Raw genomic sequence first — 23955 nt, 5'->3', positions numbered from 1 at the left:
GAAGGTGTGAGAAGCGGGAAGGGAAGGAGCCGCCTGTAGACAAACAGGACCATGCCCTTCCCCCACCAGCCAGGATTATCTGCCTGAGCGTTTCTTCCTGAAACTACACAAATGTCCTCCACACACACTTGTTTAGCTCCCAAACTGCTGCCGTCTCCAATATTCCCTTTTGTTCAGGCCCTTCCCAAAAGACTCGAGTGGCCAACCATCCTGGAGGGGAAAAAATCTTACCCTTTTTAACAGAGGCTTGGTGTGTGGAAATGGGCCGCCAAAACTTTTCCTGGCTGAGAGCGCAATAACATCACTGGGTAAATACACTCTCATGAAAAGAGCAAGGTGTTTTTTCCCCCCTCCAGGTTGTTGTCAACCCATGATGTTAGACCAGGGATGACCAAACTTGCTTAACATAGGAGTCATATAGAATAAACATCAAATGTTTGAGAGCCGCAAGACATGAACATCAGATGTTTGAGGCCAGGAAGGAAGGAAGGAAGGAAGGAAGGAAGGAAGGAAGGAAGGAAGGAAGGAAGGAAATAGATGGGAGAGTGGGAGAGGTGGAAAGAAAGCAACTTTTAACTTTACATGCATTCTCCCAGCCACACCCAGCTAGCTGGACTTGAAGAAGTTATTTAAAGAGAGAAACGTTAAAGAGAGAAAGTGCGCAGACTCCTACCTGGGAGAACCAGGTTTGATTCCCCACTCCTCCACTTGCAGCTGCTGAAAAGGCCTTGGGTCAGCCATAGCTCTGGCAGAAGTTGTCCTTGAAAGGGCAGCTGCTGTGAGAGCCCTCTCAGCCCCTCCCACTTCACAGGGTGTCTGTTGTGGGAGGAGAAGATAAAGGAGATTGTGAGCCGCTCTGAGTCTCTGATTCAGAGAGAAGGGCGGGGTATAAATCTGCAATTCTTCTTCTTCCATGCCAGCCAATGGGGCGGTGGGGGCTTTGAGAGCCACAGAATATGTGCAGAAGAGCCACATGTGGCTCCTGAGCCACGGTTTGGCCACCCCTGTGCCAGACTCTAGCATCACGGGTTGCCAATAACCTGGAGGGGAACAACCCAGTTCCCTACCACGGGACCTGGCCTCATGGGCATTGCTAAGGAAGAGGGATGCAAAACTTGAAGGCGGGGGGGGGGGGGGACACGCAGGGGGAGGAGTTGCTCTCACCTTGGGGTTGAGAATAAGGCAGGCGGAGCGAGATTTGAAGCAGATGCAGCGGATGAAGGGCAAGGAAAGGAGCGCCAGAGGAAGGATCTGACCCTTTACAAAGGCTAAAGCCTGTCCTTGCTTCTGCTGAGTTGGGGGGACCTGGAGACTCCAAGGAGACTTTCTCCATTTACTTAGAAAAACAGAGCGATGGATACAGTGTCGGGCCAGACAGAACCAGCGGACAGGAGGGGACCTTCTGCAAGGAACAGGAAAAACCCCAACAACCTCTACAGAAAGGTAAGCAAACCTACCTCCTTTTTCTCTATTGCGGCACAGTTAGAACCATGCAACAGGGGAAACAATGGCTTTATCCTGAACATGGGTGGACGCCATAGCATCCTAAACAGGCCCTGGAACAGTGCTTGATTGCACTGCGCGTGAGTCCCTGGATGTATTCTTTGGGGCTAGGGTGATCCCCAGGGTGTGTGATATAAAGAAGCAGTGTGGCTGTGTGTATCTGCCAGGTGTCCAAGAGTAGCCAGAGCTAGCATCCAGCTTTGTTTGGAGCCCAAATGCACATGAATGTGTGAAGCTGCCTTATACCGAATCAAACCTTTGGTTCTTCAAAGTCAGTATTGACTACTCAGACTGGCAGCTGCTCTCCAGGGTCTCAGGCAATGTTCTCTCAAAGTAGAGCAAAAATTCTGCTTTGTAAGCTACTGGCATTAAAGTTGTGAGCAACTGCATAGATTATTGTGCTCTGGGGCCATCCTTCCCAAGCTAAGACAAAAATGTGTGAGCTGGAGGCTAAAAACCTGTGAGCTAGCTCACGCTAACTCAGCTTAGAGGGAACACTGGTCTCAGGCAGAGGTCTTGCACATCACCTTCTGCCTTGTAAGAGGGAGAGCCAGTTTGGTGTAGTGGTTAAGTGTGCGGACTCTTATCTGGGAGAACCGGGTTTGATTCCCCACTCCTCCACTTGCACCTGCTGAGATGGCCTTGGGTCAGCCATAGCTCTGGCAGAGGTTGTCCTTGAAAGGGCAGCTGCTGTGGGAGCCCTCTCCAGCCCCACCCACCTCACAGGGTGTCTGTTGTGGGGGAGGAAGGTAAAGGAGATTGTGAGCCGCTCTGAGACTCTTCGGAGTGGAGGGAGGGATATAAATCCAATATCTTCTATCTTCTTCTTCTTGTAAGTGGAGATGCTGGGGATTGAACCTGGGGCCTTTTGCATGCCAAGCTGACGCTCTAGCACTGACCAACAGCTCCTCCTCAATAATTTTGTTGGGAGGCGGGGATCAGAGTAATGACCAGTGGGTCAGCCTAGGGCCTGGGAGAATGGGTTCAGATCTGCACTTATCCATGAAGCTCGCCGGGTGACCCTGATAGGGATGCCAGCCTCCAGCTGGGACCTGGGAACTCCTGGAATTACAGCTCACCTCCAGACTGCAGAGATCAGTTTCCCTAGAGAAAATGGATGCTTTCTATGGCCTTGTAACCCACTGAGGTCTCCCCAGGCTCCATCCCCAAATCTCCAGGGATTCTCAGCCTGGATCTGGTCACCCTATCACTCCATCCCCTGCCAGTGGTCAGGGAGGACCTAGCCCATCTCATCCTAGCTCACCTTACAAGGTCGTTATGAAGATAAAGAGAGAGAGAGACAGTTTGGTTTTTGTGCCCTTTATTTCTATTAGTTTGGTGTAGTAGTTAAGTGTGCGGGTTCTTGTCTGGTAGAACTGGGTTTGATTCCCCACTCCACCACTTGCAGCTGCTGGAATGGCCTGGGGTCAGCCATCGCTCTCGGTGTCTGCTATGGGGGAAGGAGATAGAGGAGATTGTAAGCTGCTCTGAGACTCTGATTCAGAGAGAAGGGCGGAGTATAAATCTGCAGTCTTCTTCTTCTTCTAAAATGGGGAAGAGGGAACCATGTAGACTACTCTTTAGAGCAGGGGTGGGCAAACTTTAAAGTAAGAGCCACATAGAATAAACTTCAGATGTTTGAGAGCTGCAAGACAAGGAAGGAAGGAAGGAAGGAAGGAAGGAAGGAAGGAAGGAAGGAAGGAAGGAAGGAAGGAAGGAAGGAAGGAAGGAAGGAAGGAAGGAAGGAAAATAGATTGGGGAGAGGGAGAAAGAAAGCAACTTTAAATTTAAATGCCTTTTCCAAGCTCCAAGCTGGCCGATGGGGTAGGGGGAGGTTTTGAGATCCGCACAATATGTGTGCAAGAACACATGTGGCTCCCAAGCCACAGTCTGGCCACCCCTGCCTTAGAGGAAAAATGAGATAAAGACTACTAGAGACATTTCTTTTTTTCCTTTTTTTGGGGGGGGGGGGATCAACGATTGTATATCAAGAATAGATCCAAGTAGGCAAGAAGAAATCCTTGTTTTATCTGTTTGTTTGAATTTTTGTACATGGCTCCGAGGCTTCTAAACACCAATTCCTCAGTGCCCATCTGCTCGCTCGCTCTGGGGATGAGCAGAATGTATAATGTGGAGCGGCGGAAACAGGGAGGGGCCGATCGCTTTGGGATGCAAAGATAGAGACATCTCCGCCTGACCCCTTCAAGGAGCCATTTGCAGACACTCCAAGAGGGGGAGGGGGGGCAGAGGGACAGGATTTTAAGCTCGACTGAACTCAGAGGGAGGCTTCTGAATAAACATGCTTCCGGCTGTGTCTGTCCGAAAGGCATTTTAAACTCTCAAGTTCAGAGCACCCTTCTCATGCTCCCCCCCCCCCCCAAACTACAGATTCAAGAGATTCTTTTTTGTCCTCAAGTCACAGCGATTTATGGTGCCCCTGTAGGGCAGGGGTGTTGAACTCATTTGTTATGAGGGCTGGATCTGACATAAATGAGACCTTGTTGGGCCGGGCTGTGTTGGGCCAGGGCAATGTGTACCTATTTATGATTGGGTTAGGGTTGCAAGTCTAATTCAAGAAATACCTGGGGACTTTGGGGGTGGAGCCAGAGACTTTGGGGGTGGAGCCAGGAACAAGGATGTGACAAGCGTAATTGAACTCCAAAGGGAGTTCTGGCTGTCACATTTAAAGGGATGGCACGCCTTTTAAATGCTTTCCCTCCATTGGAAATAATGAAGGATAGGGGCGCCTTCTTTTGTGGCTCATAGAATCGGAGGGTGTTTTTGGGGAGAGGCACCGAATACTATGCTGCAAATTTGGCGCCTCTACCTCAAAACACAGCCCCCACTCACAGAACCCCAGATACCTGCAGATCAATTCCCCATTATACCCTATGGGAATCAGTCGCCATAGGGAATAACGGAGTGCCCAGCAGACATTCCCCCCCCCCCCGTGCTCTCCTGCTCTCTGATGACCCGGAAGTGGGAGGGGGGGCGGAGGGCCTCCAAACCAGGGATCCCCTGCCCCCCTACAGCCCCCTTTGAACCGAGCCTCAGAGGCACAGAACATCCAGTGCCCAAGGGTTCTCCATAGTAATGTCCTCTATTGTAATGCGTTCCGCTCACGGCAGGCCTTGAAAGCGGGCAGTTAGCGCAAAACACCCGCTAATTGCAGTTTTTGCAGTTCCCAAAGTCTCCTTCACGGGCACCCTCTGAACAATTAAGCCTGGGAGTTGCTGGAGCATAGATCAATGGCAAGAGATCCCTATCGTCCTAGAGAGAATGCAGCTGACTCGGCAGATGTGGCTGATTAGAAAACTGTGTTGAGAAACTGCAGCAACCTGTGGATTGGAAGGCAACGGTGGCGTCCAAGACAGCATCAAGACTGAAAACCTTGTGCAGACGCACACAAATACAGAAATACAACACACACCAAAAACCTCTGCCCTGACTTCAATAGCCCAGACAAGCCTGATCTTGGAAACTAAGGAGGGTCAGCTGTGGTTAGTGCTTGGATGGGGGACTGTGTTTTGAAATACCCAGTCGGGAGGCAGAGGCCGGGCTCTATTCAGCCACCTCCTTGAATATCCTCCAGGCCCCCAGTAGGGGTCAGTCACCAGAGGTCAACACGACTTCCAGGTACACACACACAAAATACAAAAATACCAAAAGAAAAAAGAGAAAGAAACAGCTCGAGAAGAGATCTCTTTCTCCACATTGCTTGTAGGTTCTCGCCACGTGATTTCCCCCTCCGCAATCCATTGTGAGGCTGCAGGCTTTTGTTCCCCAGCAGCTACTGAGGGGTGTCCATAACAAGATGAGTGGGGGAAATGACTCAACTTGTGAGCCCTTTCAAACAATGGAAGATCACTCATCAGTGGGAGGCCTGCATTCTGGCAGACAGAGCCACAGGGAGGAGTGTGAGGTCAAACACTGCACTATAAAACAACCCCAGGGAGGCTAATTTCGGCGACTGGATCCCACATACGTCAAATCACTGTGTTCCGTAGTAATTCACCCAAATTACCGCACAAGCCCTGCTTCTGTGTTAGCAAATACTTGCACAGCCTGGCATTTCCGATTCACTCTAAAGGATGCATTTTCAAGGCAGAACCTGCCTTGTCGTTCTGATGGGACGATTAGCACAGGGGGTTAGAGTGTCGGACTACAATCTGGGCAACTCAGGTTCGAATCCCTGCTCTGGACCATGGAAGCTTGCTGGGTGACCTGGACTCAGTCGCACCATCTCAGCCTAGCCTATGGGGTTGTTTTGCAGACAAAATGGAGAATGATGTCAGCTACTTGGGGTCCTCATTGCGGGAAGTAGGATTGCCAATCCCCAGTCGGGGGCAGGGATCCCCTGGTTTAGAGACCCTCCCTCAGTTTCAGGGTTATCAGGAAGTGGCGAGGGATGGGGAGGGAAATGTCTGCTGGTACTGCATTATACCCTATGAAGATCGATTCCCATACGGTATAATGGAGAATTGATCCGTGGGTATCTGCGGCTCCGGAGGGGCTTTTTTTTTTTAGGTGGAGGCATCAAAATTTCAGTGTAGTATCCGGCGCTTCTCCTCAAAACACCCTCCAAGTTTCAAAAAGATTGGACCAGAGGGTCCAATTCTATCAGCCCCCAAATAAGGTACCTCTATCCTCCATTATTTCTTATGGAAGGAAGGCATTTTAAAGGAGCACAGCCCCTTTAAATGTGATTGCCAGAATTCCTTTTGGAATGCAATCATGCTTGTCACACCCTTGGCTCCTGGCTCCACCCCCACAGCCCCCAGATATTTCTTGAGTCAGACTTGGCAACCGTAGCAGGGAGAAAGGCAGGGTATACATGAAGCAGATAAAAATAAGGATGTAACTAATCCACATTCAGTGAATATGCTAATTTGGGGGGAGACCACTGTGGCCTTAACCTGGGAGACACAAGGCCTTTACAATTTAGAATTCAGGGAAACCCATTGAATTTGGTGGGCAGTGGACCCAGGAGAGACAAAATGGAATACATAAGTACCGTCTAGCTGCAAATGACTTATGGTGTTCCTTGGCTTTCAAGGCAAAGGAGAAGCAGAGGTGATCGGCCTTGGCCTTCCTCTGTGCAGAGTCTGTACTTGGGTACAAGCTCTGTTTTAGCTTCTGAGATTTGACAAGACCAGGCTACGGTAGCCAAACTGCGGCTCGGGAGCCACATGTGGCTCTTTCACACGTATTGTGTGGCTCTCAAAGCTCACAGTGCCCTGTTGGCCAGCTTGGAGAAGGCATCTGTCTCTTTAAAACAATTTGCCAAGCCAAGCCAGCCAAGGGCTTAGAGAATGCATTTAAAATTGTTTTCTTTCTACCTCTATCTCCCCCTCTCTCCCCATCTATTTACTTCCCTTCCCTCCAATATCTGACATTTATTCTTTGTGGGTTCTATGTTAAGCAAGTTTGGCCACCCCTGGGGTATACCATTGCAATGATGCCCGGTGGGAGCTCATCTCCATACTACAGAGTAGGGTTACCAATCCCCAGGTGGGGGCAGGGGATCCCCCCGGTTTGGAGGCCCTCCCCCCCACGCTTCAGGGTCATCAGAAAGGGGGGGGAGGGGAGGGAAATGTCTGCTGGGAACTCTGTTATTCCCTATGGAGATTTATTCCCATAGAAAATAATGGAGAATTGATCTGCGGGTATCTGGGGCTCTGGGGGGGCTGTTTTTTGAGATAGAGGCACCAAATTTTCAGTACAGCATCTAGTGCCTCTCCCCAAAATTATATCCCAAGTTTCAAAACGATTGGACCAGGAGGTCCAATTCTATGAGCCCCATTATTTCCTATGGAAGGAAGGCATTGAAAAGGTGTGCCATCCCTTTAAATGTGATGGCCAGAACTCCCTTTGGAGTTCAATTATGCTTGTCACAGCCTTGATCTTGACTCCACCCCTAATGTCTCCTGGCTCCACCCCCAAAGTCCCCAGATATTTCTTAAATTGGACTTGGCAACCCTACTACAGAGATCAGTTCCCCTGGAGAAAAGGGATAATTTTGATGATAGACTCTGGCATTGTACCCCACTGAGATCCTTCTTCTCCCCAGGCTCCATCCCCAAATCTCCAGGAGCTTCCCAACATGGAACTGGCAACTTTACCCCCCTATCCCCTGCTGGTGGCCAAAGGGGAATTGGCAGCTCTAATACCATGCCACCTTCCCTCCCAAGCACTTTATTCAATAATAATAAAATTGTGGCATTTCACTAGGCTTACCGATCCCAGGTCCAAGCAGGAGACCCCCCCCCCCGGTTTTTCAGGCTCCTCCCTGCTGCCAGCTAGCTGGCTGGGGGAAGCCCTACCCCAAAAGCCACCATATGCCTTCAAACCTCAGCAGGCTTAGAAGAGGCTTCCACCTCTTTGTGTTTTTCTGAATGTGTGTGTGCCTTTAAATCTCAGCAGGGGGGCAGGGCAAGCAGACAGAGCCACTGCTCTCAATCCCTCTTTTTTTTTTTTTTGGAGGGAAACTCCACTCCCTAGGCTGTTCATTTTCCTGAAGCTGGCTAAAAATACAGCAGATGATTACATTCAGCAATGTCAGTTGCCCCAGTGAGAGCGCAAAAGTGTGAGCTTGTTAACCATGTTTATTTTGGCTGTTTTGTAAGTGTGTGTGTTCACTTTCATTTAGTGGAAATGTAGCTGCTGGGAAATGAGGAAATTAAGACTGTATTCAGGGGAACTGCACCGCTGAGTTTTTATTTATTTGTTTTAGGGAATTGGAAAGTCTCCTGCCTCCACCCCCAAAGTCCGCAGATATTTTCTGAGTTGGACCTGGCAACACTGTAGGGTTGCCAAGTCCAATTTCAGAAATATCTGGGGACTTTGGGGGTGGAGCCAGGAGACTTTGGGAGTGGAGCCAGGAGACACTGGGGTGGAGCTAGGGGGAGGGGGGGGACAGCTGCCGCCGCCGCCTGTTCTCCGCTCACCGTAGCTGCTCCTCCAAGATGGGCTCAGGCTGAGCCCATCTCGGAGGAGAAGCTAAAATGAAGCCGAGAAGAGGCGGCCCTGCTCTTCCGGCAGTTTCTGCAGGAAACACCGCTGGGCAACTGGGCCTCTGAGGAGGGTGTGGGGCCGCAGAAGTCGCCCGCCCCGTCTCGGGGAAGCCGCGAAGGCAGCAGAGAAGGGAGGGCGGCAAGGACAACCCACCGGGCCTCGGCAGCTCCATCCCCCCAGCCTCCCTCCCTCCCGTGCCGGGGCAGGGCAGGGCGCTTACTCACCTGGGGTTGCTGGGACTTGGGGGGACGGCGGCGGCTGTGCTGCTAGAGGCAGCTGACCACGCGGTCGGTGTAAAAGACGGGCTTGAGGGTGCGCGAGCGCTACGGGCGCAACGGGCGGGGCGTGGAGACCTGCTACGGCTGGCCGCAGCGCTCGCGCACCCTCAAGCCCGTCCTTTACACCGACCGCGTGGTCAGCCGCCTCCAGCAGCACAGCAGCCGATGAGGAGCACATGGAGCGCAAGCGCAGGCGGCCCCCTCAACCCCCGCTGGTGATGCTGTTCACCCCCAGCATCCTCCCCGGCAGCCCCCGACGCCGCCAGCAGCAGCAGCAGCAGGAGGACGCCGCTTCTCCCCCCGCTTCCGTTTTTTGGGGGAGCAGGGGAAGAGGCTCAGAAACCTGGGGTCCCCCACTAGAGCGGGAGGGTTGGGACCCCTACAGCACTAGTTGACATAGTGATGGACACTAGCATGGATGCTTTTAAAAGGGGACTAGTTTCATGGTATAAAGGTCCATCAGTAGTTACTAGCCATAGTGAATAAAGGGAGCCTCTAGTGTCGCTAAGGAAGGAACAATGGAGAAGGCCTTGGCCTCTATGCCCTTCAGAGGAATTGGTTGGCCAATATTTAAGACAGGATGCTGGAATTGATGGACCACTGGTCTGATCCAGCAAGGTCCTTCTTATGTTTTTATGTCCTTATGACTTTCAGGGATCTTCCGCTGGAGTCAGCATTAGTGACTCATGGCTTATTTTATGGAATTTGTCAAGCTGAGCAGATACTGTTTATGAATATGTATATAAGCCTGGCGGGCAAGCAAAACCGAAGAAAAGCACCACAATATGCAAATGGCTCCGACACACGCTACCCCAACAGGTTCTCATGAATACTCTTTGGTCCTGCCACCCGATTTGCATTCTGCGGCCTACAAATCTGCCATCTTAGACGGTCCGGTCTGACGGGCGTTTTCAGAGAAACAGCTTCTTGGGCGGCGATGATATAATTTACTCAATTCAGAAGATCTAACATAAGCAGACAACATTGGCAGGAGCTTCGGAACTGCAGGATGGGATTGCCAGAACGAGTTACCCTGATGAAGGGAGTTTTGACAAAAGCTTACACCTTGGGAATCCTGTCGGTCTTTTAAGGTGCTGCTGGACTCAAATTAGGGTTGCCAGGTCCAATTCAAGAAATCTCTGGGGACTTTGGGGGTGGAGCCAGGAGCAAGGTTGTGACAAGCGTAGTTGAACTCCAAGGGGAGTTCTGGCTATCACATTTAAAGGGACTGCACACCTTGGAAATGCCTTCCCTCCGCTGGAAATAACGGATAAAGGAACCCTCTTTTGGGGCTCATAGAGCTGGACCCCGGTCCAATCTTTTTGAAACTGGGAGGGTCTGTTGGAGAGAGGCATTGGATGCTATGCAGCAAATTTGGTGTGTCTACCTCAAAAAACAGCCCCAGCCCCAGATAGCCACAGATCAATTTTCTATTATACCCTATGGAAATCAGTCTCCATAGGGAATAACGGATTGCCCAGCAGACATTCCCCCCCCCCCCCGCTTTCTAATGACCCTGAAGCAGGGGAGGGCCTCCAATCCGGGGGATCCCCTGCCCCCACCTGGGGATTGGCACCCCTAACTCAAATCTTGCATAGACCAGCACAGCTACCTGCCTGAAATTATCCTGACATAAGAAAGCCACCCCAGCCAGGTTCTAGATTTCCATGACACCTAGAGTTGCCAGCTCCAAGATTTTGGGAGAGGAGCCTGAGGAGAGTTGGGTTTGGGGAGGGACTTCAATGTGATGTGACGCCACAGAGTCCACTTTAAGCAGCCATTTTGTCCAGGAGAACTGATCCCCATTGCCTGGATAATGGTGGGAGATCTCTAGCCACCACCTGGAGCTCTCATTCAGCATGTGCTACATGGCCTTGTTTGATTCTCCTTCTTGAGAGCCTGTTTGGTGTAGTGGTTAAGTGCGCAGACTCTTATCTGGGAAAACCAGGTTTGATTCCCCACTTCTCCACAGGTACCTGCTGATGTGCCCTTGAGTCAGTCACAAGTTCTCACGGAGCTGTTCCTCTCAAGAGCAGTTTCTGTCAGAGCTCTCTCAGCTCCACTTACCTCATAGGCAGTGTTCTAAGCTGAGTTAATGTGAGCTAACTCACAGTTTTTTAGCCTCAGGCTCACAAATTTTTGTCTTCTCAGGAAGGACAGTCCCAGAGCAAACTAATTTATGCAGTAGCCAAATCATTCACTCACAACTTTAATGCCAGTAGTTCAGGAAGTAGAATTTTTGCTCACAAGACTCCACAAGCTTAGAGGGAGCATTGCTCACAGAGTGTCCTGTTGTGGGGAAAGGAAATTGTAAGCTGCTCTGAGACTCCATCGCGTAGTGAAGGGTGGGGTATAAATCCAATCTCCTCCTCTTCAGTTTTTAAAAATCTTTTGGGTTCATTTTGTTCCCCTTTCTACAGCATGGTTAATATAGTCAGTTTTTCCCCCACTGGGACTGAGAGAACAAGTCCCCAGGGGCAGTTGGTCCACCTCATGAATTGAAATGCAGTCTTCCATGGCTCAACACCTCAGCTTGAAGTTCAAACGGCGGCCATATTTGTTCCTCAGCATTATTTTTTCCATTTGATGACAAATGAGTCTTCCACAGAAACAGTTGCACCTTACAGAGTAACATAAGGGGAGGAAACCAGGTTCTTGCCCCAAGGAACTTAAAAATATGGATTTCAGCAGTGGAGAAGACAATAAAGGATGGAAGGTGGAAATAAGGATAAAAGGACAGATGGGATGTTAATGGTTCAGATGATACTTTTTTATGGGGCCATCTGTGTTGGCAAGCCAGCAAGAAGCTCTGCCTGCAGCACCAGAACACTTCTGCAGGCAGGAATAAGAACGGGGAAGCTAACATGGGCGTAAATATGAGTTAAGCCCCCACACTTTAAAAGTAAATGCCAGTAATGCCTGGCCTAGATAGCCAAGGCAAGTCTGGTGCTTGTGGGGGGAGGGCAACAGTGAGACGGCTTATAGTGTCCTGGCCCCACTGATGGACCTCCTGATGGCACCTGGGTTTTTTTGGCCACTGTGTGACACAGAGTGTTGGACCGGATGGGCCATTGGCCTGATCCAACATGGCTTCTCTTATGTTCTTCTGTGACACAGAGTGTTGGACCGGATGGGCCATTGGCCTGATCCAACAGGGCTTCTCTTCTGTTCTTCTGTGACACAGAGTGTTGGACTGGATGGGCCACTGTCCTGATCCAACAGGGCTTCTCTTATGTTCATGTGTGACACAGTGTTGGACTGGATGGGCCACTGGCCTAATCCAACATGGCTTCTCTTATGTTCATGTGTGACACAGAGTGTTGGACTGGATGGCCATTGGCCTGATCCAACATGGCTTTTCTTATGTTCTTATCTCAGAAGCCAAGCAGGGTCGACTGTGGTTAGTACTTAGACGGGAGACTGCCCTTGAAATACCCAGTCTCTATGTGAAATGTAAAAAACGTATTTATCATTTCACAGCAGAACAAGTTTCGCATTAAAAAAAATAATACACTGAGGTGAGTAGCCAAGTTGGTTTGAAGCAACAGAACAAAGTTTGAGTCCAGTGGCACTTTGAAGCCCGACATAGTTTAATCCTGAGTATAAGCTTTCGTGGGCATGCCCACTTCTTGACGCTTATACCCAGAATTAAACTTGGTTGGCCTTCAAGTGCCGCTGGACTCAAACTTTGCTTTATAAAAAGTACACAAAGTTCTTGTCATTATCAAAGATTTCAGGTTTTCACGGCTGGCATCATCATTAGGGTTTGTAGAATCTTTCGGGCTCAAGTGCCGTGTTCTACTGGAGAAAGTTTTCCTTCCAGACGTTTCGTTCTCAGCTGTGGAGAACATCCTCAGTGGCGTTGCAGCCGGAGCAGGCGCTCTGACCTTCTTGGCTGCTGTGCATTGAGTGAGTGAACAGTAGAACACAGCACTTGAGCCCGAAAGATTCTACAAACCCTACGTTCTTGCCATTGCTTGTTTATTTGTTAACACTTCACCATCCCAGTGTGGTGGGCAAATTCATTTCTTAATCAGTTGCTTTCTATATTGGCTCTGATAGCCAATTAAAATAGAGCTTTTAAAGCAATATGTCAAGGGTCTTGCCCTAAAAAGGGTTACTGCTCTTGTCTTTACACTGCCTGCTTTTGAGTTGGTATTGGCAGGAAGAGGGGAGAAGCTCAGTGAAGGTTAGGGGTTACCTTTTTTTTTATAACTATGACAACCAATCCAGGGCTACCCCTGTTATTTGCTTGCACACAACACTTCTGCCATAGCTTTATGTGAGAAACTGTGAAGAGGTTAGCATTACGGCGTTCGTGGTAGTGATAATTAGAAAATACAGTAATGAATATACAAAACTCCGAAGACTGATAAACAAGTCCGGCTCCTAAATGTTTGGGTTGGTTTCTAGCGCCCATAAAAATCTGTCAAGGCCCACCTCTCCCAAGTTCTGGTTTGGATGGCCCAGGTTAGCCAGAAGCCGAGCAGGTCTGGCCCCGCTAGTATCTGGATGGAGGAAGCCTTGAAAACTGTATGTCTGCCGCAACTTGACAACAACCTCCCCTCAGAAAATTTCCATAAAGTCTTTAACACGATACTTGCGCCCCCTAGTGTCCTCTGAGTGAGCCTATACTCCTCTTGCCAAATTTGCCACAGAACTCCATTGAAGCCTCTGGAGTCTAAGCCTGGAGCCTTTTTGTACCTCTTTCTATAAATTCTATAGGTTGGATGCCTCCCAGTTTTCTCTGAAACACATCTGCCTTTCCTTTCCCTTACTCATGAACAGCAGATGAGCATAACTGATCTTAAACATATGGAGCAGAGGACCATCAGTGGCAATTGGCCACAAGGTTCCATGGGTTGGTAATGACTCAGTGCTTGCACAGGGGACTTTTTGTTGTTGTTCAGTCGCATAGTCAAGTCTGACTCTTTGCGACCCCATGGACCAAGTCACACCAGGCTCTCCTGTCTTCCACCATCCTCCGAAGTCTGCTCAACTTTGTGTTACATTAGTAATGCTGTCCAGCCATCTCATCTTTTGCCACCCCCTTCTTCTTTTGCCTTCTGTCTTTCCCAGCATCAGGGTCTTCTCCAGGGAGGGCTCCCTTCTCATTTGGTGGCCAAAGTGTTTGAGCTTCAGCTGCAGCATCTGACCTTCCAAGGAACAGTCAGGGTTGATTTCCCTTAGGACTGACTGATTGGATCTTCTTGCAGTCCAAGGAACTCTCTAGATTCTTCTCCAGCATCACAGCTCTATTCTGCGCTCGGCCTTCCTTATGGTCCAACTCTCACAGCCATACATTACTACTGGGAATACCATCGCTTTGACTATATGGACTTTTGTTGGCAGGGTGATGTCTCTACTTTTTATTATACTGCCCAGGTTCGCCATAGTTGTCTACCTTTACCTTTTTATAGATGGACCATTCTGTCTGGGGCAGTGATGCTCTGTATTCTGAGTGATTGGGGGACAACACTGGGAAGACTTCTGGAGTTCTGGCCCTGCTAGTGGACCTCCTGATGGCACCTGGGTTTTGGCCACTGTATGACACAGAGTGTTGGATTAGATGGACCATTAGACTGATTCAGTGACTTCTGTTATATTCTGAGAATCTTGGTCAGCATTGGTGTGAGGTACACAGATTAATACCCCACTGTGGGTGTATTCCATTCAAACACAAAGCATGGCCCTCCTATGGGGACCTTTTGTGGTTTAACAGCCTACATTAAAAGGCAAAGTTACTTCATAATGCCTCTTGCATCACACTCTGCTATGGAACAATTTGCCAACAAGTCTCCCGGTATAGAGGCAATAGGCCTTGTCAGGGATCGTTTTATAGAAAGATAGGTGGTGGAGCTCATTAGCATAACTTAATAGCATATGCTGCACCCCTACCAGTCAAAGCAACCCAATGCAAGAAAGGAGTGCCCCTGGCGAGCGAGGCCTGCTTGAGCTGGCTAGAAATCCGGCCAGCTCAAACTGGTCTCGCTCATGTGAGGCTCTCCTGGGCTGCCCCCTCCAGTCAAAAGGCCAGCAAGTCACCCACCACCCAAAATCACATAAGGGGTGGAGAAAGAGTGGTGTGGGCTTCTCCAGGGGTTAATGAAGGCTGCTGGGGGCATTGCAAATCCCTTGGTGCCTGGCTGGTTGCTGCACCTCCTGTTCTATGGACAAGGTAGGTGGGAAGGAGGAGGGGGAACTCTCAGAAAGGTTCAGCTGTGCTCCTGTGAGCTCCTGCTGAATCTGAGGCCTGGGCCTTGTGTTGGCTGTTTGTCCCTCTCCTGGCAGCCATAGCGGACTAATATTTTAGGTCTGCCAAATTCCAGAAGAGGCTATTCACCTGAACTAACGGTAGCATGGTAGGAAACAGAGGAGAAAATTAAGTAATGTGGCTCTCTCAGAGAACATCTAATAATCTTCTCACTGCAGTCCTAAGAACACTTTCCTAGAAATAAGCTCCCACTGAATATCATGAGATTTACTTTTTGCATAATCCCGCTGTACACTGCAATGGTCAGGCCGCTCCTGGAGTATTGTGTGCAGTTCTGGAGGCCTCACTTCAAAAAGGATGTGGACGGAATGGAGCAGGTGCAGAGGAGAGCGAAGAAGACGATCAGGGGCCCAGAGAGACCAAGCTTTATGAGGAAAGGCTAAGAGACTTGTGAATGTTCAGTCTGGCGAAGAGGGGACTGAGGAGGGATAGGATTGTTCTCGAAGTTTTTAAAAAAATATTTTGTGTGCCTGTATGTATATGTTTAAAGAGCCCTGTGGCACAGAGAGGTAAAGCTGCAGTACTGCAGTCAAACTCTCCGCTCACGACCTGAGTTCGATCCCGGCGGAAGCTGGTTCAGGTAGCCGGCTCCAGGTTGACTCAGCCTTCCATCCTTCCGAGGTCAATAAAATGAGTCCCCAGCTTGCTGGGGGGGGAAGTGTAGATGACTGGGGAAGGCAATGGCAAGCCACCCCGTAAAAAGTCTGCTGTGAAAACGTTGCGAAAGCTACGTCACCCCAGAGTCGGAAACGACTGGTGCTTGCACAGGGGACTAACTCTACCTTTTTTTTTATGTATGTGCTTGCACCTGAAGTCATGTCAACCTCTAGTAATCGACCCCTACTGGGGCCTGAAGGATATTCAGATAGTTGATTTAATAGTCTGCCCTGTCCTTTTGACTGGGTACTTCAAGGAAGTCTCCCATCCGAGTACTAACCACAGCTGAATTTGCTTAGCTTCCAAGATCTGATGAGATTGGGCTTGCCTGGGCTATCCAGGTCAAGGCTCTCTAAGTATTAGAAGGGCTGTCATTTAGAAGAGGGCAGGGAGCTGTTCATGTTGGCAGCAGAGGAGAGGACTCACAGCAATGGGTTTGAGTCAAGTTCTGGAAGGCACCAGCTGGATATTAGGGAAAACCTTTTTCCCAGTAGTTGTTCAACAGTGGAATCAGTGACCTAGGGTGGTGGTGGTGAGCTCCCCCTTACCGGCAGTCTTTAAACAGCAACCAAAGAAACACTTCAGGGATGCCCTAGGCCAAGGTTGGACAAACTTTGGCTCAGGAGCCACATGTGGCTCTTTCACACGTATTGTGTGGCTCTTGAACCTCCACTCCCACCCCATTGGCCAGTCTGAAGAAGGCATTTGTCTCTTTAAATCACTCCCAAACCAAACCAGCTGGTGGCTTGAAAAAGGCATTTAAAGTTGCTTTATTCCTGCTTCTCCCTCCCCCATCTATTTGCCTTTTGTTCTTTCTTCCCTCCCTCCTGTTCTTTGTTGCAGCTCTCCCAACATCTGATGTTCATGTCTTGTGGTTTTCAGACATCTGGTGTTTATTCTATGTGGCTCTTACGTTAAGCAAGTTTGGCCACCCCTGGTCTAGGCTGATCCTGCATTGAGCAGGGACTAGATTGCCTGTATGCTCCCCCCCACAATTCTGACTCTATTATTCTATCCTAGAAGATATAAAATTTGGATTTACCGTATTTTTCGCACCATAAGGCGCTCCGGACGATAGGACGCAACTTCCTCCTGGGGGGCAATCCGCTGCCTCCGATCCCAGCGCTTCCTCCGTGCCTGCCTGCCTGGCTCCAGCTCTGATGCTCTCAGCAAGCGCCGGGATCGGAGGGCAGAGGGAGTGATCCTGGCGCTTGCTGTAAGCGTCAGAGCTGAAGCCAGGCAGGTAGGCAGGGAGGAAGCACGCTGCCCTCTCCACAGCCGGCGCTCGCAAAGCGCTGGGTTTGCGGAGGGGGCGGGTGCTTCCTCCATGCCTGCCTGCCTGGCTTCAGCTCTGATGCTTACAGCAAGTGCCGAGATCGGAGGGCAGAGGGAGCGATCCTGGCGCTTGCTGTAAGCGTCAGAGCTGGAGCCAGGCAGGCAGGCACAGGGGAAGCGCCGGGATCAGAGGCGGAGGCAGTGGATCGCCCCCCCCTCTCGGAAGGTAGGTACCAGTACCTTCGCTCCATAAGACACGCACACTTTTCCCCCCACTTTTTTTGGGGGGGAAAGTGCGTCTTATGGTGCGAAAAATACGGTATATCCCTCCCAGCACTCTGAATCTCAGAGTGATTCACAATCTCCTTTATCTTCCTCCCCCACAACAGACACCCTGTGAAGTGGATGGGGCTGAGAGAGCTCTCACAGAAGCTGTCCTTTCAAGGACAAGTGCTGCGAGAGCCATTTTGTGTGTTTGTGTGCCTGTATGTATGTGTTTGCACCTGGACGTCCTGTCAGTCTCTGGTAACTGACCTCTATTGGGGCCTGGACTTCAAGGATATGCTCTGCAATAACTATGGCTGACCCAAGGCCATTCCAGCAGCTGCAAGTGGAGGAGTGGGGAATCAAACCCGGTTCTCCCAGATAAGAGTCCACGCAGTTAACCACTACACCAAAGTGGCTCTCAAGACTTACTTAGAACTGCTCTTTATATACAAACCACATTGTCCAATCAAATGTGGTCTCGCCTCCTCGACGCGGACCTGGAGCAGAAGAAATCCACCCTTCTTGAGAATTGTTTTTGGCACTTATCTCTTGAGCTGGTCACACATTCCTAGCCTAACCCACCTCACAGAGGATAAAATGGAGGGAGAGAGAACGACACAAGCCGCTTTGAGCCCCCATGGAGAGCAAAGGCAGGGTATATATAAATGAAGTAAATAAATCAAAGGTAGACATTCAGTTCTCAGACCCAGGAGGCCCCTCTAGCATTCTCCACTGTGTAGCAAGTTACTCAGTAAAGAAAGGTACGGTATTTTACAACAGAAGGCTTAAAATAAGACTGTGCCTTATGGCTTCATATGTTCCTGTAATGAATCCAGGCATTAAAAAGAGGGCTTCGGGGCTACGCTGTCACTGAAAACAACCCCCATCATTCAAAGGAAAGGTAAAAAAGATGAAAGGCACTCAAGAGGATTAAATTGGAAATTCTGTCCAGAAACAAAAGCTTCACTCATTCTGACCACCCTGGGCAGAACTAAGCAGCTCATTTTGTCTAAAAACCGGGCTTTCGCTCCCGTCAAGACTCCGGGCCAGGTTAATACCTTGGCTTTCTGCTAGCTCACGTTTCTTCTTCTCTCTCTCTCTCTCTCTCTCGTTTCTACCAGTCCATCAAGCCCCTGATTGAGAAACGGCGCCGGGCCCGTATCAACGCCAGCCTGGAACAGCTGAGAAAGTTACTGCAGACCAGCCCAGAGCCCCAGGTAAGGGCAGCCAAGCCCAGATGGGTCCCTGCCAGGCTTGCTTTTTTTGTATATACCACAGGAGAAGGGGTTTCAGTGTGAAGTCAAAGCAGATAGAATACCACTGAAAAACAATGAGTATACTTCAGTCCTTATATATGATTTGTCCTACATACAACTTTAAACCAGTGTATACAGATATCAATATCAAGTTCCAATTTCTTCCCTCCAGAAAAAAATTTACAAATTATTAACAAACAACAATTAGTTCCAATACTTTCCAATAGAGGGGTTTTCAGAAACCCTTCCTCCAATAAACCAAGTTCATAATGCAGTCCATAACGTCTTGTGAAATTCTTTCAAATGGAGCGGCCAGGAAATCCTTACAGCCTTCATCAGAAATCTCTAGATTTCAAGATGTTTCAATTCTGGTCTTCTTCAGTTAATCAGGCTGTTAAAATGGAACCCGATTACAATGATTTTTTACACAGACTCAAAAGTTCAAAGCTCAAAGCTAAAACAGAACCATTGGATTCTCCTATATATATATATGTGTGTGTATGTGTATATATATACACACACACACACACACACACACATATATATATACACATACACACACACATATGTATACGTATATATGTATATATATACACACACACACATATACACACACACAAACACTATATATAAGGACTGAAGTATACTCATTGTTTTTCAGTGGTAGTCTATCTGCTTGGGCTTTTTTTTGTAGCAGGAGCTCCTTTGCATATTAGGCCACACACTCCCTGATGTAGTCAATCCTCCTGGAGCTGACAGTAGGCCCTGTATGAAGAGCCCTGTAAGCTCTTGGAGAGGTGGCTATGTCAGGGGTGTGTGGCCTAATATGCAAAGGAGTTCCTGCTACCAAAAAGAAAGCCCTGGGTCCCTGCAAGTGCAATTGGACTGCTGCATGCAGAGCTATGAATTCCTCAGATTGGAGGCTTTTGCATATTCACCAGGGCAGAAGGAAGCAAAGAGCAAAGCCCCTTCTCAGAGTCATAGAGCATATATTACCATAAATAAACAAAATTCCAGATCAGCCGTTGCAAGCACTTCCTCCTGCTCATTATGCTAAGGGATTCACGGCAGAGCTTATCCAAACAGCAGTTTCCTGTGCTGTTGGGTAAGCCCATTAGCGCTAAGCCGGAGCATAGGAAATGCACAGCCTATGACCTTTAAGAAAGGCAGGGCTGTGCATATGACTGACGATAGAGTGTGTCTGCAATATTGATGCAGAAGTCGCTCTCTGGAGACTCTCAGCTTTTATTTTAAAAAGGGCCATGTCTGTTGAAATCGAGGCTGCAAGGGTGTTTGAAAAGCAGGCGGACGACGCTGGCCACTTCGACCATTTCCAGGGGTTTGAAGCAGAGCTTTCATGTCCCACGTACCTTGTTGCCCTTCCTTCGAATGAAACCGGAAAAAATTATAGTCAGATATCTCTAATTCTCAACATGGTCAAATCCAGAGGTGGAATTCTAGCAGGAGTTCCTTTGCATATTAGGCCACACATCCCTGATGTAGCCAACCCTCCAAGAGCTTACAAAAAAGAGCCTTGTAAACTCTTGGAGGATTGGCTACATCAGGGGGTGTGGCCTAATATGCAAAAGAGCTCCTACTAGAATTCCACCCCTGGTCATATCCATGGGTACTTAAATCCAGAAAGATCAGCTGCCAACAGACAAGAGGCATCTTTCTTCAAACCTGAGAAAATGGGCAGCTCTGCTGAAAAATTTACAATCTTAAAAAAAAACGGTGCTACTGGGGAATTACCTCCCCCCAAAATAAGAGAACCTGTACCTTTAAGAAAGAAATGCCCTCAGGGGTTGCTAGGCAACCACAACAGTATTTCCAGTTGAAGCTTTGGTTTCTGTCAGTAAAAGGCAAGGGGAAGGCACAGAACCCTTCTGAAGCCTAGTTTGGGCTTTTGAAGGAGAACTCCTTGGGGCCAGGCCACAGCAGCAATCTCCTAGCAACTGGATACCACACGAGTTCCATGACTCCGCAAAGACCCAGCTTTTTACTAATGCTCAACTGCAGCTGCCTCATGAAAACCAGCACAGTGTAGTGGTTAGAGTTTCAGACAAGGATCTAGGAGATGCAGGTTCAAATCCCCACTCTGTCTGAGTTGCACATTCTCTGCCTAACCTTCCTCAAAGCGTTGCTGTGGAGATAAAAATGGAAGGCAGAATGATACAGGCCGCTTTGGGTCTCCACTGTGGAGAAATCCGAGCTTGAAGTAAATAATAAATGTAGCTGAAGATGAGCATAGAGAAGGGAGGATGGTTGATGGGAATGAGAGGAAACAGGGAAAGGTGAGGATATCAGAGTTGCCAAGAGGAGGGAAAGAAGGAACTATGCGAAGGTGAAGACAGGGATCAATGAGCTGCTCTGAAAAGTCAATACGGATTCCCCAACACACACCCTGGCCTCAGGTCAGCACTAAGCAATTTCAGCAGAATTTTCCTAGGGAGAGGCTGCCAGGGAGAAGGAAAAGCTGAAGGTGGAGAAAAGTAGGTTGCTTGGGTGGGGTGATGGAGAGAAGAAACAGGAAGAGAAAATAGTGTGGCAGAGGGAAATGAGATGCCCTCGAAGTCATTGCAGGTCCCTCACACGTACAAGTTTAATTTTCATATATTTATATACAGGGATTAAAGTGTAGATGACTGGGGAAGGCAATGGCAAGCCACCCCGTAAAAAGTCTGCCAAGAAAACATCATGATGTCACATCATCCCATGGGTCGGTAACGACTCGGTGCTTGAACAGGGGATTACCTTTACCTTTTTTTTATATACAGCTCCAATGATTTGATCTTTTTCTTAGTGAAGAATTTGGATTGTCCAACTGCATTACTTTTAACTTAGAAAACCCAGAAGAACAAGGCGGCTGGATTAGACCAGTGGTCCACCCAGTCCAGCATCCTATACCACAAAGTGGCCAACCTCAGCGGCGTCACTAGGGCGAGGCCAAGGGGGCCATCGGCCCTCCCCCAGAGCATTCTCATTGGCCCCAGGCACTGACCCATGGTCCCCCCCAACAGGAAGGGGCTGGCCCTGGGACTAGAACACTGCTGCTGTGTGTGGGCTGGCCGGGATTCTGAAACCGGGGCCGCGCTGCCGCCGGCTCAGCTAAAAGCGTGTGGGTGAGTGGGGGAAACTTAAATGCTGCAAAACTGGTATCTTGGATTACGGATGAGGAAGGGGCCATGTGAAGTGGGCGGGGTTGTGTGCGGAGGGGGTGACGCAGCCCTCCAAAAGGGGTGATGCCCAATGGGGGGGTGTGACTTGAATCAGTTACACCCCAGGGTGCAACCCACCCTAGTGATGTCTCTGGCCAACCTGTTACTCTGGAAAACTAACAGAGCAGAGAGGCCAAGGCCTTCTGCTGATGTTGCCTCCTGGCTCTGGGATTCAGAGGTTAACTGCCTCAGGAAGGGGAGGAGCCCTTCAACTACCACATCTAGTAGCCATGGATGGACCTCTCTTTCATGAGCCTAATGTTTTTTGAAACACTTATGCCATAGTTATGATTGGCCCAGACACGTTCAAGACAACACAGTCAAGGCAACTTTTCTCTTACTGTAAAACTGGAGAGTTATACTGCACATCTAGCAGATACCTAACCCACTTCTGCCAGAAACTAGCAGGAAGCCAGTATAGCACATCTATGCTTGTATAGTGAAATCCACAGTTGCTCCAGTAATTCAGCCAAGATCAGGGTTGGACAAACTGGCTTGAAATATGGCTCTTTCACACACATTGTGCAGCTCTCAAAGCCCTCTCCACCCCACTGGCTGGCTTAAAGAATGCATTTGATGTTAAAGTTGCTTTATTTCCACCTCTCCCTCCCCTATCCATTTGCTTCCTTCCTTCCCTCAAACATCTGATGTTCACGTCTTGTGGCTCTCAAACGTCTGTTTATTCTGTGTGGCTCTTACATTAAGCAAGTTTGGCCACTCCTAGCCTAGATGAACCTTAAAATCAAGTCTTTGGTTTAACGTTCGGTCTTCCACAGAACTCCCGAGCCCTGTCCCGCTTGGAGAAAGCTCAGATCCTGGAGATGACTGTGCAACAGCTTCAGCAGTACAAGAAGCAAGGTAAAGGGAGAGAGATCCAGACCCTTTCTCCCATGTCCAAAAAGCGTGCGGAGCAGAGAAGAGACAATTTTGGGGGGGTGGCCAAAGAACACTCACCAGCAGCATCCGAGAAACTGACACGGCTGATTTTGCTTCCTTCCTAGGTGCCACTGCTCCTCCTTCTCCAAACAGCCCTGATTTTGCTGCCGGTTACCGCCATTGCATCAACACTGTCAACTCCTTCCTGAGCTCAGCAGACTCCTCCTTGGACCAGGAGATGAAGTCTCAGATCCTGCAGCAGCTGGAACAGACTCCGGGGCTCAGGTCTTCCATCGCAACCATTTCCAGACCCTGTTGCCCGCAGAAAGCAGTCTCTGTCCTCTCTCCCCCATCCTCCTGTTTATGGGCACCGCCGCCACCTCCTCCTAAGAGGTCTGCGGGACTGACTCCTCCTCTTCCAGACGCCCGCGCAATCACTGAACAGTCCTGGTCACAGGCCTCCCCCATCGCAACACCATCGCCCCATCCACCTGGCCCTTGGACTCAGCCAAACTCCCCCGCCACCGCAACCCACATGTGGCGGCCGTGGTGAGCAACACCCCGGAAGAGAGGCCGAGAAGATGGGCAACCAGGACAGAACGGGAGGGCGCCGCTCAGATAAATCAGGAACCTGGAGGGTTGGGCAAAATCCTTTTCCACGACGAAGAGACGACCAATCTACCTTCTTTGCAGCCATCAATTATGCTGTGATTCACAGCAACTTGTCGGCTGGCAGCGCTTTCAGGTCCAAAGAAACAGGATGAACGTTAAGACCCAAAGGTTTATCGAGTTATGGTGCATTAGAAACTGGATGAAGTGGGGGAAAGCCAGTGGCCCTGCCTTAGTGAGGTTCTACCGGCTAGCAGTGTTCCCTCTAAGCTGAGTTAGCATGAGCTACTCACCGATTTTTAGCCACCAGCTCACACATTTTTGTCTCAGCTCAGGAAAAACGGCCTCAGAGCACACTAATTTATGCAGCAGCTCACGACTTTAATGCCAGTAGCTTACAAAGTAAAATTTTTGCTCACAAGACTCTGCAGCTCTGAGGGAACATGGCCAGCCCAGTTGATAGTGTTTGATCAGGGCCTGATAGTGCTATTATTGGGTGTTGTCTCAACTGAAGCAACTTCCGTGTTTCGTAGGTGAAATATTGTGGGAGGTTTTTTGCTAGGGGGACGCTCAATGACTCAGCAGTAAAGTTCATAATAGGCAATAGCTTTACCCTCCGACACTCAAGTGCCTGAGCAGAAATCCTCAGCCTTCCCGGGCTGAAGGAAGATAGGCTACAAATGTCAGGAGCCAGAAATATAGTGCTGTTTGGACGAAGGACATCCGTC

The 23955-nt window shown here is 49.3% G+C and overlaps 1 protein-coding gene across 1 annotated transcript; it reads left to right on the top strand.

Annotated features, from left to right (window-relative positions):
* Positions 1–1353: 1353 nt before the first annotated feature.
* On the top strand, positions 1354–23171 carry LOC132570047 (transcription factor HES-1-like). Its single transcript, XM_060236488.1, has 4 exons — positions 1354–1443; positions 18390–18485; positions 22519–22600; positions 22744–23171. The coding sequence occupies exons 1-4, from the start codon at positions 1354–1356 to the stop codon at positions 23169–23171; spliced, it is 696 nt and encodes a 231-aa protein (XP_060092471.1).
* The last annotated feature ends 784 nt before the right edge of the window (positions 23172–23955 follow it).

This window comes from Heteronotia binoei, chromosome 4 (assembly GCF_032191835.1).
Source record: "Heteronotia binoei isolate CCM8104 ecotype False Entrance Well chromosome 4, APGP_CSIRO_Hbin_v1, whole genome shotgun sequence".
In the NCBI taxonomy this organism is placed as follows: Eukaryota; Metazoa; Chordata; class Lepidosauria; order Squamata; family Gekkonidae; genus Heteronotia; species Heteronotia binoei.
The sequence above is the reverse complement of the archived record's forward strand: the minus strand, read 5'-3'. Positions and strand labels throughout refer to the sequence as shown.

What these genes read in the sequence shown, in the direction of transcription:
- LOC132570047 (XM_060236488.1), top strand. Translation starts at nt 1,354, where the DNA reads ATGGATACAGTGTCGGGCCAGACAGAACCAGCGGACAGGAGGGGACCT. An exon ending in AGACCAGCCCAGAGCCCCAG is followed by an intron (nt 18,486 to 22,518) that starts GTAAGGGCAGCC and finishes GGTCTTCCACAG; the next exon opens with AACTCCCGAGCCCTGTCCCG. An exon ending in TCAGCAGTACAAGAAGCAAG is followed by an intron (nt 22,601 to 22,743) that starts GTAAAGGGAGAG and finishes CTTCCTTCCTAG; the next exon opens with GTGCCACTGCTCCTCCTTCT.